Source organism: Gorilla gorilla, chromosome 12, assembly GCF_029281585.2.
Source record: "Gorilla gorilla gorilla isolate KB3781 chromosome 12, NHGRI_mGorGor1-v2.1_pri, whole genome shotgun sequence".
In the NCBI taxonomy this organism is placed as follows: Eukaryota; Metazoa; Chordata; class Mammalia; order Primates; family Hominidae; genus Gorilla; species Gorilla gorilla.
Window position 1 is genome coordinate 97,370,751 of NC_073236.2, and position 16,485 is coordinate 97,387,235.

The 16,485-nt window shown below is 42.1% G+C and overlaps 1 protein-coding gene across 1 annotated transcript in view; it reads left to right on the forward strand.

Moving 5' to 3' along the window:
- KCNG3 (potassium voltage-gated channel modifier subfamily G member 3) overlaps positions 1-15,688 on the forward strand; it is a 111,686-nt gene extending 95,998 nt beyond the window's left edge. Inside the window, exon 4 of the mRNA XM_063695918.1 lies at positions 15,384-15,688. Coding sequence (XP_063551988.1) covers positions 15,384-15,587 — 204 coding nt within the window. The 3' untranslated portion in view covers positions 15,588-15,688. The remainder of the gene's footprint in view (positions 1-15,383) is intronic.
- The last annotated feature ends 797 nt before the right edge of the window (positions 15,689-16,485 follow it).

Genomic DNA, 16,485 nt, shown 5'->3' on the forward strand with positions numbered 1-16,485 from the left:
TCTAGAGCTCACTTCTCTAGCCTTGTCAACAATTTTGTAAGCTCCCAGTTCCCTTCATTGAAACAGGGGTTCTTGTTCCTTGTATCAGGCACAACTGATGAAAAGAATACTATCAACAATTCTGTGCCAAGAAATTTGAAAACTTAGGGGAATGGATAATTTCCTAGAAAATATAAATTACCAAAATTGTCCCAACTAACACTGAAAACCAGAATAGACTAATAAAATTAACTGACTAGGTATTCAAAACTGCCTCCCAAATGCCCATGCAAAGGTTACTAGGCCTGGACTGTTTTATGGGCCGGTTTTCCCAGAAAAAAAGGTAACCTTTATATCATGCAAATTGTTCCAGAGAAAAGAAAAATAGAAACAGTTACTTAGCTTATTTTGTGAAGATAGTATAACTTTAATATCAAAACTGGATAAAGAGAGTAAAACAGAAGAAAGTTAAAGTACAATCTTAAGAACATAAATGCAGCTAGGGCCAGGGTAGCTCATGCCCGTAATCCCAGCACTTTGGGAGGCCTAGATGGGGGGATCACTTGAGGTCAGGAGTTCAAGACCAGCCTGGGCAATATAGTGAGACCTCATCTCTACAAAAAGCTAAAAAATTAGGCTGGGCACGGTGGCTCTCGCCTGTAATCTTAGCACTTTGGGAGGCTGAGGCAGGTAGATCACTTGAGATCAGGAGTTCAAAACCAGCCTGGCCAACGTGGTGAAACCCCGTCTCTACTAAAAATACAAAAAAAAAAAAAAAAAAAGTCACGTAGAGAGACTGAGGCAGGAGAATCACTTGAACTCACAGGCAGAGGTTGCAGTGAGCTGAGATTGTGCCACTGCACTCCAGCCTGGGTGACAGAGTGAGACTCTGTCTCAAAAAACAACAACAACAACAAAAAAAAAACAACAGAAAAGAAATAGCCAATTAGAACAGAAACAATAAGCTAGGTATGGTGGCTCATGCCTGTAATCCTAGAACTTTGGGAGGCCAAGGTGGAAGGAACCCTTGAGTCCAGGAGTTCGAGACCAGCGTGGACAACATGACGAAATCTCGTCTCCAGAAAAAAATACAAAAATTAGCCAGGTGTAGTGGTGTGTGCCTGTAGTCCCAGCTACTCGGAAGGCTGAGGTGGGAGGATCACCTGAGCCTGGGACGGTTGAGGCTGCAGTGAGCCATAATCGTGCCACTGTACTCCAGCCTAGGTGACAGAGTGAGACCCTGTCTCAAAAAGGAAAAGGCACATAAACAGTAAGAGAGAGACCATTCACATTAACAAGACAAATAAAATACTTAGAAATAAAAGGCAAACTCCCATTTTAAAACCTATAAAAATACATTTAAAGTCACATAAGAAGAACCAAATAAACCATGTTTATGAAAGGGAAGATTCAGTAATCTCAAAATGGCGATTCTGCCCAAATTGATCTATAAATTCAATGTGATCCTAACAAAAATTCCCAATAAATTTTTTTGGTAGCCCTTTGACAAACATTTTTTACATTTATATAGAAGATGAACAGCTGTGACAATTCAAACGTAATTCTGAAAAGGAAGAATTAGTACCAGAAATCAAGGCAGCATAAGTCTAGAGTAATTTAAATGGTAGATATTGATACAGAATAAACAAATAGATCAGTGGAACAGAACAAAGAGCCTCAAAACAGAGCCCAAATATTGTGAGATCTTGTTATATGATAGATGTGCTCTGTCAGATCAGTGGGAAAGGGTGGATGTTCAATAAATGGTAATAGGAAATTTGATTTTCCATAAAAAGATAAAATCTCTATCCCATACCATACACAAAACGAATTCCAGCTGAATTAAACATCTGTGCGTGAAAAAACAAAACTTTAAAACTTTTATTTTTAGAGATGGGTTCTCACTATGTTGCCCAGGCTGGTCTTGAACTAGTGGGCTCAAGCAATCCTCCCACCTTGGCCTCCCAAAGTGCTGGGATTACTGGCATGAGCCACCACACCTGGCCCAAAACTAAAACCATTAAAAGGAAAGTATTTGTATTATTCAGAGTTCTCCAGAAAAACAGACCAATAGGATTGATTTACTTATTTAGGGAACTGGCTTATATGATATTGGAGTCCAAAAAGCCCCATGATATGCTGTCTGCAAACTGGAGAAGCTAGAAACCCAGTGGTGTAATTCAGTCTGGACCGAAGGTCTGAGAACCAGGGGTTCTGCTGTCCAAGGGCAGGTAGATGTCCCAGCTCACAGAGAGACAGCAAATTTACCCTTCCTCTGCTTTCGTGTTCTATTCAGTTTCTCAGCAGATTAGATGATGCCCATCCCCATGAATGAGGATGATCTTTACTCAGTCTGCTGATTCAGATACGAATACCTCCATAAACACCCCCATAAACACCCTCAAAAATAATGTTTTACCAGCTATCTGGGCATCCCTTAGCCCAGCCATGTTGACACAGAAAATTAACCATCACAGTATTTCTCTGGTTTTTTGTTCGTTTGTTTTTTGTTTTTGTTTTTTGAGACGGATTCTCTCTGTGTCACCCAGGCTGGAGTACAGTGGCGCAAGCTTGGCTCACTGAAACCTCCACCTTCTGGGTTCAAGCAGTCGTCCTGTCTCAGCCTCCCAGGTGTCACAGTATTTCTTTTAAAATATTTTTAAAAGGAGGCTGGGCATAGTGGCTCACGTCCGTAATCCCAGCACTTTGGGAGGCAGGAGGATTGTTTGAGCCCAGGAGTTCAAGACTAGCCTGGGCAACATAGTGAGACCCTGTCACTACAAAAAATTTAAAAATATTAGTTAGGCGCAGTTGTGTGCACTTGTGGCCCCAGCTACTGAGAAGGCTGAGGTAGGAGTATCGCTTGAGCCCAGGAGGTTGAGGCTGCAGTGAGCTGTGATTGCACCGCTGCACTCCAGCCTGGGAGACGGAGCAAGAACCTGTCTCCAAAAATACATATATGTATATATATTTATAAATATATTTTTCTCTATATAATTCATCTATTATAAATATTTCAGCTCCTTTCTCTTAGTCTATTGTCTTTTAATTTATGGACGGTGGCTTTTGTTAGAACAAGCTTTATATTTTGATATTAAATGTATTGTTTTCTTTTTAAAATGTGTGTGGATGTATACACATATTATACATATATACATACCTGTATTTTCATATGTGTATATATTATATATACATATATTTTTCTGTGTGTGTATACATATAAACATGTATACACCAGGGGAAAAAATATGTATATGTAATATATACACATACATTTATATATACATATAGACAAGTGTATAATACATACATATACATTTTAAATATAAATATATGTATGAATATATACACACATATTTTTAAAACGAGAAAACAATACATTTAATATTAAAATATAGAGCTTATTTTGACAAAAGTCACCATTCATAAATTAAAAGACGACAGACTGAGAGAAGAGAGGTGAAATATTTATAATAGATGAATTTTAGTATATTGGACAAGCATCACTGGTGAATAACCAAAAACAACTTCTCTTTTTTTGTTTCCAACTTCCTTTAAAAATTTCAGTGGGTTGGTTGCTGTAACAAAAATACCATAGGGAAAAAAAAAAACCCATTTTTTCCAGTGGGATAATCTTTTTTTGCTCCTGGATAAAAACTCTGGCAGGTCCAAGACTTTTCTGTTCATTCTTAGATAATAAATCTTAGAGTCACTTTAAGACATAAGCCTAGTCTTGATTTATATATTGAATTATCCATCCAAGATCTTAATAAAAACTATGAACTTCATTTACTGTCTAAATTTCTTTCCTCCTCCAACTTAGGTCTGCTTCAGGTGGGTGACAAGGAGGGGGTGTTTGGTGTTTTTCTTTAGTTCATTCTTGTGGGTTCTCTCAACTCCTCCAACTTTAAGCCTGCTGCCCAGTTTTTATCTTTCCAAGGCCCAGATGTAGGAAGAGAGGGATGGCAAATGGGATAGAAAAGTCCTCTCATAACCTGGCTTTGAATTCTGAGCTTGGTAGAGTTTAAAGCATGTTTTGTTGTCTCATGGGCACTGTCATGGTCTCTTAGGAAATTCTCTTCCTAGGGACCTTCATCCTGCAGGTCCCTTGACCTTGACAGATGGGTTTTATTGTGAGTGGTTGCTTGTGTTTCCTTCCAACTGGGCTTCATCTCTAGCTTCTTTCTACTGGGTTCCCTTTGCTCCTTCAAGTGGACCTATTGGACAGGACTAAGACCACCCATGCCAGCCCTCTCCCACACTGCCCATATTTTTATTTTTTGAGACAGGGTCCCGTTCTGTTGCCCACACTTGAGTGCAGTGGTGTGATCATGGCTCACTGCAGCCGCGACCTTCCAGGCTCAAGCGATCCTCTCTTCTCAGCCTCCTGAATAGCTGAGACCACAGACACTGCACCCAGCCTGCTCACATGTTGTCCATAGAAACACTGATGCATCCTTTGTCCTGAAGAACTCAAAGAGTGGAAGGTTGCTGGTACTTGAGTTTCTAAGGCAGGAGTCAGACCCTGGTCAATGGTGACCCCCAACTGTAGGGAGAGACGTATCAAGCTTCCTGAGTAGTGTCATAGAAGCCCATTCTCCCTAGGATTCCGGCAAAGGAGAAAGCAACCCTGTGCACCTAAGCTGAGAGGGGATGGGAACTGCTCACAGTGCAGCAACAAGTTTCTCTCCATCAAAATCTCTTCAGAAATTTCTCTTCTGTCTCCACACTCTTACCCTTTAATTATTCTTGATCTGACTGAGGAGTCTAAGAATTATTGAACTAGTTTGTTTCTGAAATTTTCTTTGTAAATTCTGCATGTGTTTCCTGGTCAAAAGGCTAAATAAATAAATAAATAAATGCTGCATGGGAGAGCCAGCCTCACTCTCACTTTGGTATTTGCTATATAACATGTCAGTAGCTCTGACTGAAAATTATAATTGAAGCTGAAAGAGCCCTATTTTAACATCACGTTATTCAGAGGAATAGTATCTACAATAGAGAACTTCCACAAATAAAAAAGAAAAGGACAGGCCGGGCGCGGTGGCTCACGCCTATAATCCCAGCACTTCGAGAGGCTGAGACAGGGCAGATCACTTGAGTCCAGGAGTTCAAGACCAGCCTGGGCCAACGGGGCAAGATCCTGTCCCTATAAAAGGCACAAAAATTAGCCAGGTGTGGTGACATATGCCTATGGTCCCAGCTACTCGGAAACCTGAAGTGGGAGGATCACTTGAGCCCAGGAGGTCAAGGCTGCAGTGAGCTGTGATGCAGTCACTGCACTCCAGCCTGGGTGACAGAGTGAGACCCGGTCTCAAAAAAAAAAAAAAAAGGAAAAGAAAAAAAAGAACAACCCAATATTAAAAAACGGGCCAGGGATATGAACAGGCAATTCACAAAAGATGAACCTTACAAGGCAATGAACATTGAAAAGATGCTGAGGGTGAGGCGATTCCTGCCCAGGCAGAGCTCCCAGTGGTTGAGGCACCCTTGGTCTCTCTCTTTGAGTCAGTAATGTTCACAGTGCTGACATGTCAAAAATTCCTTTTCCATTTCTCCCTGGAGCTCTGGGACCCTACTGTAAGCAAGATTTGTGAAGGTCTGTCCTCTTATCCCTGAGTTCCCAAAATGAGCCCGGCTCCTGTCCCTTGGATACGTGAGAACATTTCCCCTTGCCTCTCCCATCTTTGTGTGCATGTTCACAGCTTGTTGACATCTTGTCGATCCCATCACTTGCAGAGTAAAAGGAATGAACCTTCTACTGTTGCAAGTTGTATTTGCTCCTGGGCCGTTTCAGAATTAATAACAAAAGATTGGTTTCTGTTGGAAGACGGTTTATTTAATCTGGAAGGTTACAATGCTTATCAAAGCCATTCTGAGTCTTCCATAATGCGTGTGTCTCAAAACTCACCTGCTTAGATTTTTCATGGGATTCCCAGGGCTCTTCCTGGGACACTGTCATCTTACATCTGGCCAGAGGAAGAGACTGGATGCTCAGAAGTTGAGCAAAACAAGGGCCACCAAAATGTTGGAAGCAACCATGGCAAAAAGCACTGATCTCAGGGTCCAATTCTCAAGTATTATTCTTTCTTCTTGATTTTATTTTATTTTATTTATTTATTTATTTATTTTTGAGACAGAGTCTCGCTCTGTCACCCAAGCTGGAGTGTAGTGGCGCGGTCTGGTCTCGGCTCACTGCAAGCTCCGCCTCCTGGGATCACGCCATTCTCCCGCCTCAGCCTTCCGAGTAGCTGGAACTACAGGCACCCGCCACCATGCCCGGCTAATTTTTTGTATTTCTAGTAGAGACAGGGTTTCACTGTGTTAGCCAGGATGGTCTCGATCTCCTGACCTCGTGATCTGCCCGCCTCGGCCTCCCAAAGTGCTGCGATTACAGGCGTGAGCCACCGTGCCCAGCCCGTCTTCTTGATTTTAAAGACAATGTCTGCCTGTTAAGAGTTGTGAGAATTAAGTGGCTAGCTACATATGAGAGTGAACAGACTCTAAAAGGGCCATACAAATGCAAGATTTTCTCATGCATAACACAAACATGTCTTCTTAAAAACACATTCTTATTTTTCACCATTATTAAGTGAACTCAGACTCATGAAAGATGATTTTGAAAATATAAGCAAGTAGAAAGAAGAGGAAAACACCCAGTCCCATTCTTCAAAGCAACCACAGAGCATTGTAATGTACCTCCTCCCAGTCAGTATCCCATGCAAAGGCTTGGTAAGATGTGTGTCAGCTTTATACCTAACATCACAATACTTTCTTACATTATTTCAGTCCTTATAAGCCTGTTTTTTCTTTTCATTTAATTTTTGAATATGTAAACCATAATTCCAAAGTTGAAACTATAATATATAATAGGCATATGTATAGGTAAGCTACAATCTCTTTCCTCTGTCAGTCTCTTTCTCCTCCTGTAAGTAATCGTGCTTATTTGTCTATGGTGTGTCTTTCAGGTACTTACATATATTTCCCCTTCCTTCCCACATGAAAAGTAACATATACTATACCTTACTTTTTTCTGCCAGTACCTCCTAGAAACCATCCCATTTCCATGATTAGAGTTTTTTCTCATTGCTTTTTTTTTCTCTTTTTTTTTTGAGATGGAGTTTTGCTCCTGTTGCCCAGGCTAGAGTGCAGTGGTGCGATCTTGGCTCGCTGCAACCTCCACCTCCTGGTTTAAGCGATTTTCCTGCCTCAGCCTCCTGAGTAGCTGGAATTACAGGTGTCTGCCACCACGCCTGGCTAAATTTTGTGTTTTTAGTAGAGACAGGGTTTCGCCATGTTGGCCAAGCTGGTCTCAAAATGCTGACCTCAGGTGATCTGCCCACTTTGGCCTTCCAAAGTGCTGGGATTACAGGTGTGAGCCACCGTGCCCAGCCTCTCATTGCTTTTTATGGCCACCCATTACTCCGTTGTGTGGCTTTATTTTAGTTTATTCAACTAGTTCCCTAAACAACTAACATTCTTTTAATTTTTTTTACTATAACAAGTCATGCCCCAATGAGTGACTTGTGTAAACATAATTTTTAGTGGTTACAGCATGTGCCTGACCTCGCCTACCCATCCATCAGTTTTCAAAGCAATTTCCTGAAACTCCATCCTTGGCTTTGAATTCTTACTGCCAAGCTCTGAACCATGCTCTATGACCCCCAACTTCAATCTGTCCTGCCCTGAACTTGAAGTTTGGGCGTGAACTTTCCAGGATTAGAATCTTGACTTTCCCAGGGGTCTTGAACTGGTTCTCCCCAGCTCTCACTGGCCCTTGTGGACTCAGGTAGAAATGACTGCAGGAGCCACCAAACTGCCCTCTTTTTGCCTACTTTTCTTCTGGTGGAATTTGGAGAAGTTCCGTCACAGTTTATTTTGTCATTCCCTGACTGTTTTTGGTTGGCTGGACTTTTTATTATGAAAAGGAAAAACTAGAAAAGAAAAAACAGAAGAAATAGGACAATGACATCCCAATACTTCCCCACACCTAGATTAAAAAATTCTTAACATTTTGGCATATCTGATGCATCTGTTTTTCCTGAGATTTTTAGAAAAATGGACAAAATTTTAAAGAAATTTATGGACATTAGATGCTTCACATATAAATACAGATGGTCCCTGGCTTATATGGTTCAACTTAATGATTTTTTTGAATTTGCAATGATGCAAAACTGATATACATGCATTAGAAACTATACTTGGAGTACCCATATCACTATTCCATTTTTACTTTCAGTATGGTATTTGATAAATTACGTGAGACATTCAATACTTTATTATAAAATAGGCTTTGTATAAGATGGTTTTGCCCAACTGTTGGCTAATGCAAGTGTTCTGAGCATGTTTAAAGTAGGCTAAGCTAAGCTGTGATGTTCTGTGAGTCAGGGGTATTAAGTGCATATTCTTTTTTTTTTTTTTTTTTTTGAAACAAGGTTTTGCTCAACATGTTGCCCAGGCTGGAGTGCAGTGGCTTGATCACAGCTCACTTCAGCCTCAACCTCCTGGGCTCAAGTGTCCCACCTCAGCTTCCCAAGTAGCTGGGACTACAGGTGTGTGCCACCACACCTGGCTAATTTTAAAATTTTTTATAAAGATGGGGCATTGCTGTGTTGCTCAGGCTGGTCTTGAACTCCTGGCCTCAAAGAATCCTCCAACCTCAGTCTCCCAAGTATTGGGGTTACAGGCGTGAGCCAACATGGCTGGGTTAAATGTATTTTCAATTTACAACATTTTCAATTTATGATGGTTTACTGAAACGTAATCCTGTTTTAAGTCAAGGAGCACCAGTGCTTATGCATACAATAAATAAGGACATTGTCCAACACAGACATCATTATTACATCTACCAAAGTAAACAATACAGTAAAACTGCACACCTGTAGTCCCAGCTCCTCCTGCGCACCTGTAGTCCCAAAGTGCTGGGATTACAGGCGTGAGCCACCACGCCTGGCCCCAACTCCTTCTTAAACAGCCTTTCCACCAATCTTCCTGTTTCTGGCTCCCCATTCACTGCTACTACCCAATCCTGGCCTTTGTGAGTGTGCTGTAAAAGGGAGTGCTGTGTTGTTTTTTTTTCCACCTGCTGGCTTATCACTAAACTTTCTTGGAACTGCCTAAATCATGGACCACTTCTCCATGTGCTTTCCAGTTTCCAGAACATTGCTGTTGTCTCCTCTCCAGTTCATTGTTTGTCCCCATGGGCTTGTATCCTTTATAAATCTATAACCGATGCATTAGAGGAGTTGGAGAGGGGGCAGGAGTAAATACCTGTATTCAATCCACCAGCTTCAGTTATTCTTTGATTTAGAAAAATGCTTTGGTTGCTCTGATGAGCATTTTGGTTGAGAAAGATTTGTCCCAGCCATCGCAGGGCCCCTTGGCATTCAGATACAGGAGAGGGCAGTGTCAAGAGGAAGCTGAATTGCTCAGTACTATACCAAGGAGAATTTGGAGTTTCTGGAGTGGTCTGAGACTAGAAAGTGTGAACCCCAGATATCTGAGACAGGTCTCAATTAATTTAGAAAGTTTATCTTGCCAAGGTTGAGGACGTGTGCCCGTGACAGGAGGTCGTGACAACATGTGCCAAAGGTGGTCAGAGTACAGCTTGGTTTTATACATTTTAGGGAGACATGAGACATCAATCATCATATGTAAGATGAATGTTGGTTCAGTTTGGAAAGGCGGGACAACTCAAATCAGGGAGGGGCTTCCAGGTCATAGGTAGATAAGGGTTAGCTTCTCCAAAGGAGGCAGTCAGATATGCATTTATCTCAGTGAGCAGTGGGCTGACTTTGAATAGAATGGGAGCAGTTCCCAGCGTGACTTTTCTCTTTAGCTTAGTGATTTGGGGACCCCAAGATTTATTTTCCTTTCACAGAAAAAAAGAGGAAGATGTGAGAAGGGTGTAGGTGTGACAACGGTCTAGAGAAGGCCTGAGCTAAGTAATACAGGTAAGTTAGAGCAGAAGGAGAGAGTGGTAGCTGATGAAAACTCCCCTGTGGGAGGGAATGGCTGAGGAGCTTTGGAAAAGAGAAGCCTGATATCCACCCTTAGGCTGTTTGCTGTGCTGTGGTGTCGGCAGACTGTGTCTCCCTATGTCTACTCTTCCCTGCCTTTTTAGCAGTTTTTGTTGGGCCCCTTATCACTTGGAATAAAGAGCTTCCAAGCTTCCCCTGCAGCATGCCATGGTCATGTGACCCAGTTCTGGTCAATAAAATTTAAGAAGTGTGATCAAGTTCTGGGCAATAAATGTAAGCAGAAGTGTTATGTCAGAATCCCAGGAAGACTAATTAAAGGGAGTTTATGGCCTGGCACAGTGGCTCACACCTGTAATCCCAGCACTTTGGGAGGCTGAGACAGGTGGATCACCTGAGGTCAGGAGTTCAAGACCAGTCTGGCCAACATGATGAAATGCCGTCTCTACTAAAAGTACAAAAATTAGTTGGGCATGGTGTCGGGCACCTGTAATCTCAGCTACTTGGGAGGCTGAGGCAGGAGAATTGCTTGAACCTGGGAGGTGGAGGTTGCAGTGAGCTGAGATTGCACCATTGCACTCCAGCCTGGGCGACAGACCGAGACTCTGTCTCGAGAAAAAAAAAGGGGGAAGTTTACTCAGTCAAGATAACCTCTTTTGGCCCATCTGCCTTTCATCCTTCTTCTAGACTGCAATTTGGATGCAATGACTGGAGCTCCAGCACTTACCTTGTGTTATGAGGTAATCTTGAAGAAGCAACAGAAAGATAGGAGTCTAAGTCTAACAGTACTATGAAGCTGCTGTACCAGCTCTGAACTTCTTATGTTTGAACAGTTTGTTTGTTTGTTTTTGAGACAGAGTCTCACTCTATTGCCCAGGCTGGAGTGCAGTGGTGCAATCTCAGCTCACTGTAACCTCTGCCTCCTGGGTTTAATCAATTCTCCTGCCTCAGCCTCCAGAATAGCTGGGATTACAGGTGCCCGCCACCACGCCCGGCTCATTTTTGTATTTTTAGTAGAGACAGGGTTTCACTATGTTGGCCAGGCTGGTCTCAAACTCCTGACCTCAAGTGATCTGCCCACCTTGGCCTCTCAAAGTTCTGGGATTACAGGCCTGAACCACCGTGCCTGGGCATTTTTTTTTTTTTTTTTAATGTAAGAGATAAATAAAATTCTTTGTTTTTTTTTGTTTTCCTGTTTTATCATAATAATCACTTATTGCATGTCAAGTACTGTTTTAAATGCTTGGATTATGTACTAATTTAATTCTCTTACTACCAACTCTATGAAGCAGGTACTATTATTATCCCTATTTTACAGATAAGAAATGAGGCACAGAGAGATTAGCTATTTTGCCCAAAGTTAATTAATTTGGGCTTAATATAATAACAATTTGGGTTTGTAAACCTTGTGCTAGACTGACTGACTTAAACTGCATCAACATAGCTGAACCCAATCCTAACTGATACGGCTGTGAAATCAACCCAATAGTCCCATAGACAGTTTTGTTTTGTTTTGATACACATAGAAATTGACCCTTCTGGTCTTAAAGCTTGAAACTCACATTGTTTTATCTGAGTTCTTTCCTCAGGAAAGGATCCCCAGGCCTCTCAAAAGTATCAAAGAACTGAAGCTTACTAGATCATTGTGTCCAGACGATGAGATGCCAGGACCCTCATTCATCGAGATTACTTCCTTACCCCTCCTGAGTTCCTATTTTCCCATATATATTTACATTTCTTCCCTGCTTTATAAAGCCCCAATTTTAGTCAGTCAGGGAGATGGATTTGAGACCGAGCTCCCATCTCTTTGGCTGTAGCACCCAACTAAAGCCTTCTCTTTGGCCGTAATTGTTGTCTCAGTGATTGGCTTTCTATGCTGCCAGCAGTAGGACCTAGACTGAACCCTGGTGTTTCAGTAACAGTTGTGCACTACCACCCCTGAATCTGCTACCACCACAGTGTTGTATTAGAGAATCAGCAGGTGGGAGACACCCATCCTCCCCTGGCATTACCCACTCCCTGACACCCAGGATGTGAAGGAAGGAGATCCCAAAGTTTCAGGTTGTAACTAGTAGTGCAACAAGCAAAGGGCCAAGGAGAAGCAGAGACTAGAGGAAGGGACCAGGTGACCTGGCAGGGCAGGGAGATGTGGGCTGCAGCATGAACTAAGAGCAGATGGGAGACAAACTCCCTTTCCCTGAATGCATTAGAGGAAGGTGGCAGGGAGAGCCTCTTGAGTTCATGCCTATAAGGCATTTCTGACATTTAGCATCATTTTCTTAGGCATAGGCTTTGGTACATCTTGACTTTATTTGAATTGAACTGATGAAATAATTATTTAGTGAATTTCAGATGCTCTAATTGTTATGAATAAAGAGATCCCTAAGATTTTGCTATATCTTTGGTAGGAAAAATAGGGGGCCAAATTTTAAGATACTGATATGAGTGCCTGGCACCGTAAAAACATCTTTATTGATGGAATTCATCAAAGACAAGAGATATAAAATGTTTAAAAGACAAGTGTATGCTAGACATCTACTCTTGATTAATGAGAAGGCTGGGAAGGACAGCTTTCTCAGGAAGCTGTAGAGAGAAATTTGGTCTGTTTCTGTTGCCACTTTGTTTCAATCCTTCGTCCCCAAACTGGCTGTAAATAAGCCAATCTTAAGGATGCTGTTGCAAGCTAGAAGGTGCTGGAAGCAGAGTTTGAGCTCATGCTAGTAAGCTGTGAGTTATGGGTGTTGAACCAGGTAGGTCACTTTGCCCTGGGTCTTTAGGCAACCATTAGGGGCTTGTCTTCTGGTCATAGAAGTGAGGACAATGTGGAGCACTCCATGAGGAGGAGATGGCTTGCTGGGGGATTTCAATAGCACCATGTTAGAAATGTTCTTCTGCTCTAATTTCCCCTCATTCTTAATAAAGACACAAGACATAATGAGGCAAATGGGCCCTGTATTTGGAATGCAAATCTGGCCTGCAGAGCCACATCCTGGCAGAGCTGTCTGGGAGGAAAATAGTCACAGCAGCGCTCTCCAGAAGAGTCCTTCCTGAAGATTCCCCAGCTGAACCTGGGAGTTCAGCCTACAGCACTTTCCTCCGGAATGAGAGTTGGTGACTCTGGGGGAAATCCTAAGGCAAAACTGGACTGCCCAGAGAAACAAATAGGTGTCCCCAATGAACCTTGCTGAAAAGAGTCCAAATTGGACTCTCGGAGAAAATGAGGGGAAATGAAAATATAAGTGAATCAATCATGGTTTCAGACAGATTTGGAGCTAGGAAGATAACAGCCTGTGAATGCTGGTGGGAGAGCTGTTCTAAGAGCTCACTGATTATTTGTTAAGTTTTCGAGTCACCTAAGAGAAACAGGCCTCTCTAAGGAAAGAACAAAGACTTTTTCAGTTTGACAGTTCTGAGAAAGGTGAGGAATAAGTCCGCATGATCAAAATGGCCTTATTCAGAGGAGTCTGATAAACAACACAGCAGCCTTGTTTCCCTGGGTTTTAAAATTTTTGTCTTCCTCCTGATCATTCATGTGTATCATTTCTCGTTCCTTCGTTCACTTTTGCCACTGGGGATTGGGTCATGCAGCAATCAAGAATACATCCGGGAACAAAATATTAAAGGCATCATCCTTGTTCTGCATTAGAGAGTGAACATTGTAGAGCTACGGAAAATGAAGCCAATCTTTCACCCAGGATGTCTCAGAATAGATCATTCCCTGGGCTCTGCATCCACCATTCATAAATGAATCCAGAGCTTTTCTAAAGGAGCTTACAAGATTTTATTCCTAATCCATTTTTTTTCTTAGAGCTTTGGAAATATGGCTCTGTAATTTAATGATTACAGGAGATGAGCAAAAGAATGAACTAAATAAGACAGCATGAGCTTGCTTTGTAATGAAGGCCAAATTTTCCAAATATAGAGCAAAATCCAATTTTGGTGCTGTTGTTTATAAATGTTTCCTGCATGACATTCACATGGGAGATGTAGTAGGAACACACATATGTCCTTTCCCACATAGAGAGCCTTCCCCTTGGCTCTTTACAAAGTTAGGGTGGGGGCAGTAAGCCACCATGATCAGTTTCTCTAAATCTCTGGCACTGCCCTATACAACAGTAAACTTTGCTGATGAAACAAATATAGGCAGAAACAAGACATACCCCAAAGCAATGAATAACCACTAGTTAGCATGACAGACAGCAAGCCCCCAAAGCACCAGGGACTTTCTTGCAGTTGATAACAAATAAGATTTAAAAAGTGATGCCACACAAAATATGGTGTGGTGTCCTGGACTGGATAGTGGAACAGTAAAAGAACCTTAGTGGAAAAAACTGGTGAAATGTGAATAAAGTCTGCAGTTTAGTTAATTATGACATACCAATTTAAATTTCTTAGTTTTGACAAATGCACGATGGTCAGGTAATATATCAACATTAGGATAAACTGGGTGAAGTGTTTTCAGAAACTCCTCATGCTATAATTACAACTTTTCTGTAGATACAAATATATTCCAAAATAAAAAGTTTATTCTTGAAAAAGTGAAGTCACATTTTTATTTGTTACTACTGGGAGCATAAATGGGTACAAATGTTCTGACACTGCTCGTCAAAATCTTTAGAAATGTATGTGCCCACTGACCCATCATTTCATTCCCAGGAAATAGTCAAGGGCCTTTCTTTCAGCACTCTGAGTAAAGTTGGTAAGAAACCAGAAGTCCAAATTTAGGGGCCATAGGAACAATAGTATAGCCATGCCAAAGAATTTACAAAGTTACTAACAGCGATGTTGGGGAAATGTTTGATGATGTGGAAAGACTATGATCATACACTGTTAAGTGATAAAAGCAGGTTACAAAGTAATCTACATGGGGCCGGCAAGGTGGCTCTTGACTATAATCCTAGCACTTTGGGAGGCTGAAGGGGGAGGATCACTTGAGGTCAGGGGTTTGAGACCAGCCTGGCCAACATGGTGAAACCCCGTCTCTACTAAAAATACAAAAATTAGCTGGGTGTGGTGGCAGGTGCCTGTAATCCCAGCTACTCAGGAGGCTGAGGCAGGAGAATCGCGTGAACCTGGGAGATAGGGGTTACGGTAAGCCGAGATCCTGCCACTGCATTCCAGCCTGGGTGACAGGGCGAGACTCCCTCTCAAATAAAAAACAAACAAAAACCAAAACAAAGTAATCTACATAGTATGATCTCATTCAAAAAAAAATTATGTGCTTAGAAGAAGGAGACAAGATATACCAAGGTATAAATAGTGGTTTTCTCTAGGCGGGTGAGACTATTGGGTGCCATAGACTGAATTGTGCCCCCTACTTCCAAATTCATATGTTGAACCCCTAACTCCTGGTGTGACTATATTTGAGGATAGGGCTCTTAGGAAGTAATTAAGGTTAAATGCAATCATAGGGTTCTACTCTAATAGGACTGGTGGCCTTACAAGAAGAGACAAGAAGAAAGCTGTCTCTGTGCACACACACCGAGGAAAAGCCATGTGAGCACACAGCGAAAAGGCAGCCGAGCCCGCAAGCCAGGAAGAGAGCCCTGCCCCCCAGAACTCAACTGTGAGAATATACATTCCTGTTGTTTAAGCCACCAGTCTGTGGTATTTTATGGCAGCCCAAGCTAAGACAGTGAGTATGTACATTTTCTTGTTTTTGCTCTCTGTTGTTTTCTGTAGTGAATATCAATTGCTTTATTATTTAAAGAACAATAAATGTGAAACATTTATTCTTAGGGCTCACTTCATTATCGACAGAAAGGAACACAGCTCTCTGGGTCTCTTTCGGGAATAATATTGAGTGGGAATGGTGAGATCACCCAAAGATCATTTCCTCGCGGTGTCCACCTGCTGTCAGGCTCCTTATGCCAGGTGCTCAGGGAGGGGGCATGGACCCCCACATTCCTGGCATTGCCAATAACTTCTAGCTGAGCTTGCACAGTGATTTAGAGTTTAAAACACAACATCTGTATATGTTAACTTAGTTGACTGCCACAAGCAGTAAGCAAGGCAGGCACGAGCAAGGCTTAGGGAGGTTAGGTGGCTTGCCCAATGTCACATGGCTAGTGGCAGTGGACCCAGGTCTAGGAACTGGGCTTCTTGGCTCCAAGAACAGTGCCTGACTCTGCTACCAGTTACTGCCTGTCTAGTTCTTTCTTTTGCATCAGTCCTGGTTAATCTTGTGAGTAAGATTCGGAGAGCAGTCTCAATCCTCCAGAGTTCCACTCCAGGTATAAATTTCATATTGGAAATAGAAAGGTGTTACATTCTCCTACTTCCTTGTCAACCATGAGCTATTTCTGGGCCATGTGTTTTCCAGTACCCCAGAGGGTGTGCAGGCTATGATAGAGGCTCCAGCAGCCAGCCTTGATTTATTCCTGTGCATCCACCTGGCGGCAAGGTGAAGCCTGGATGCTGGGCCCCAGAAAGAAGGTGGTGCTTGTGACAATGGCTTTGCTGCAAAAGCTAGAATCTGTCAATGTTGAAATCCAGCTTCAGACTTATCTATTTATGAATTTGTTCTGCA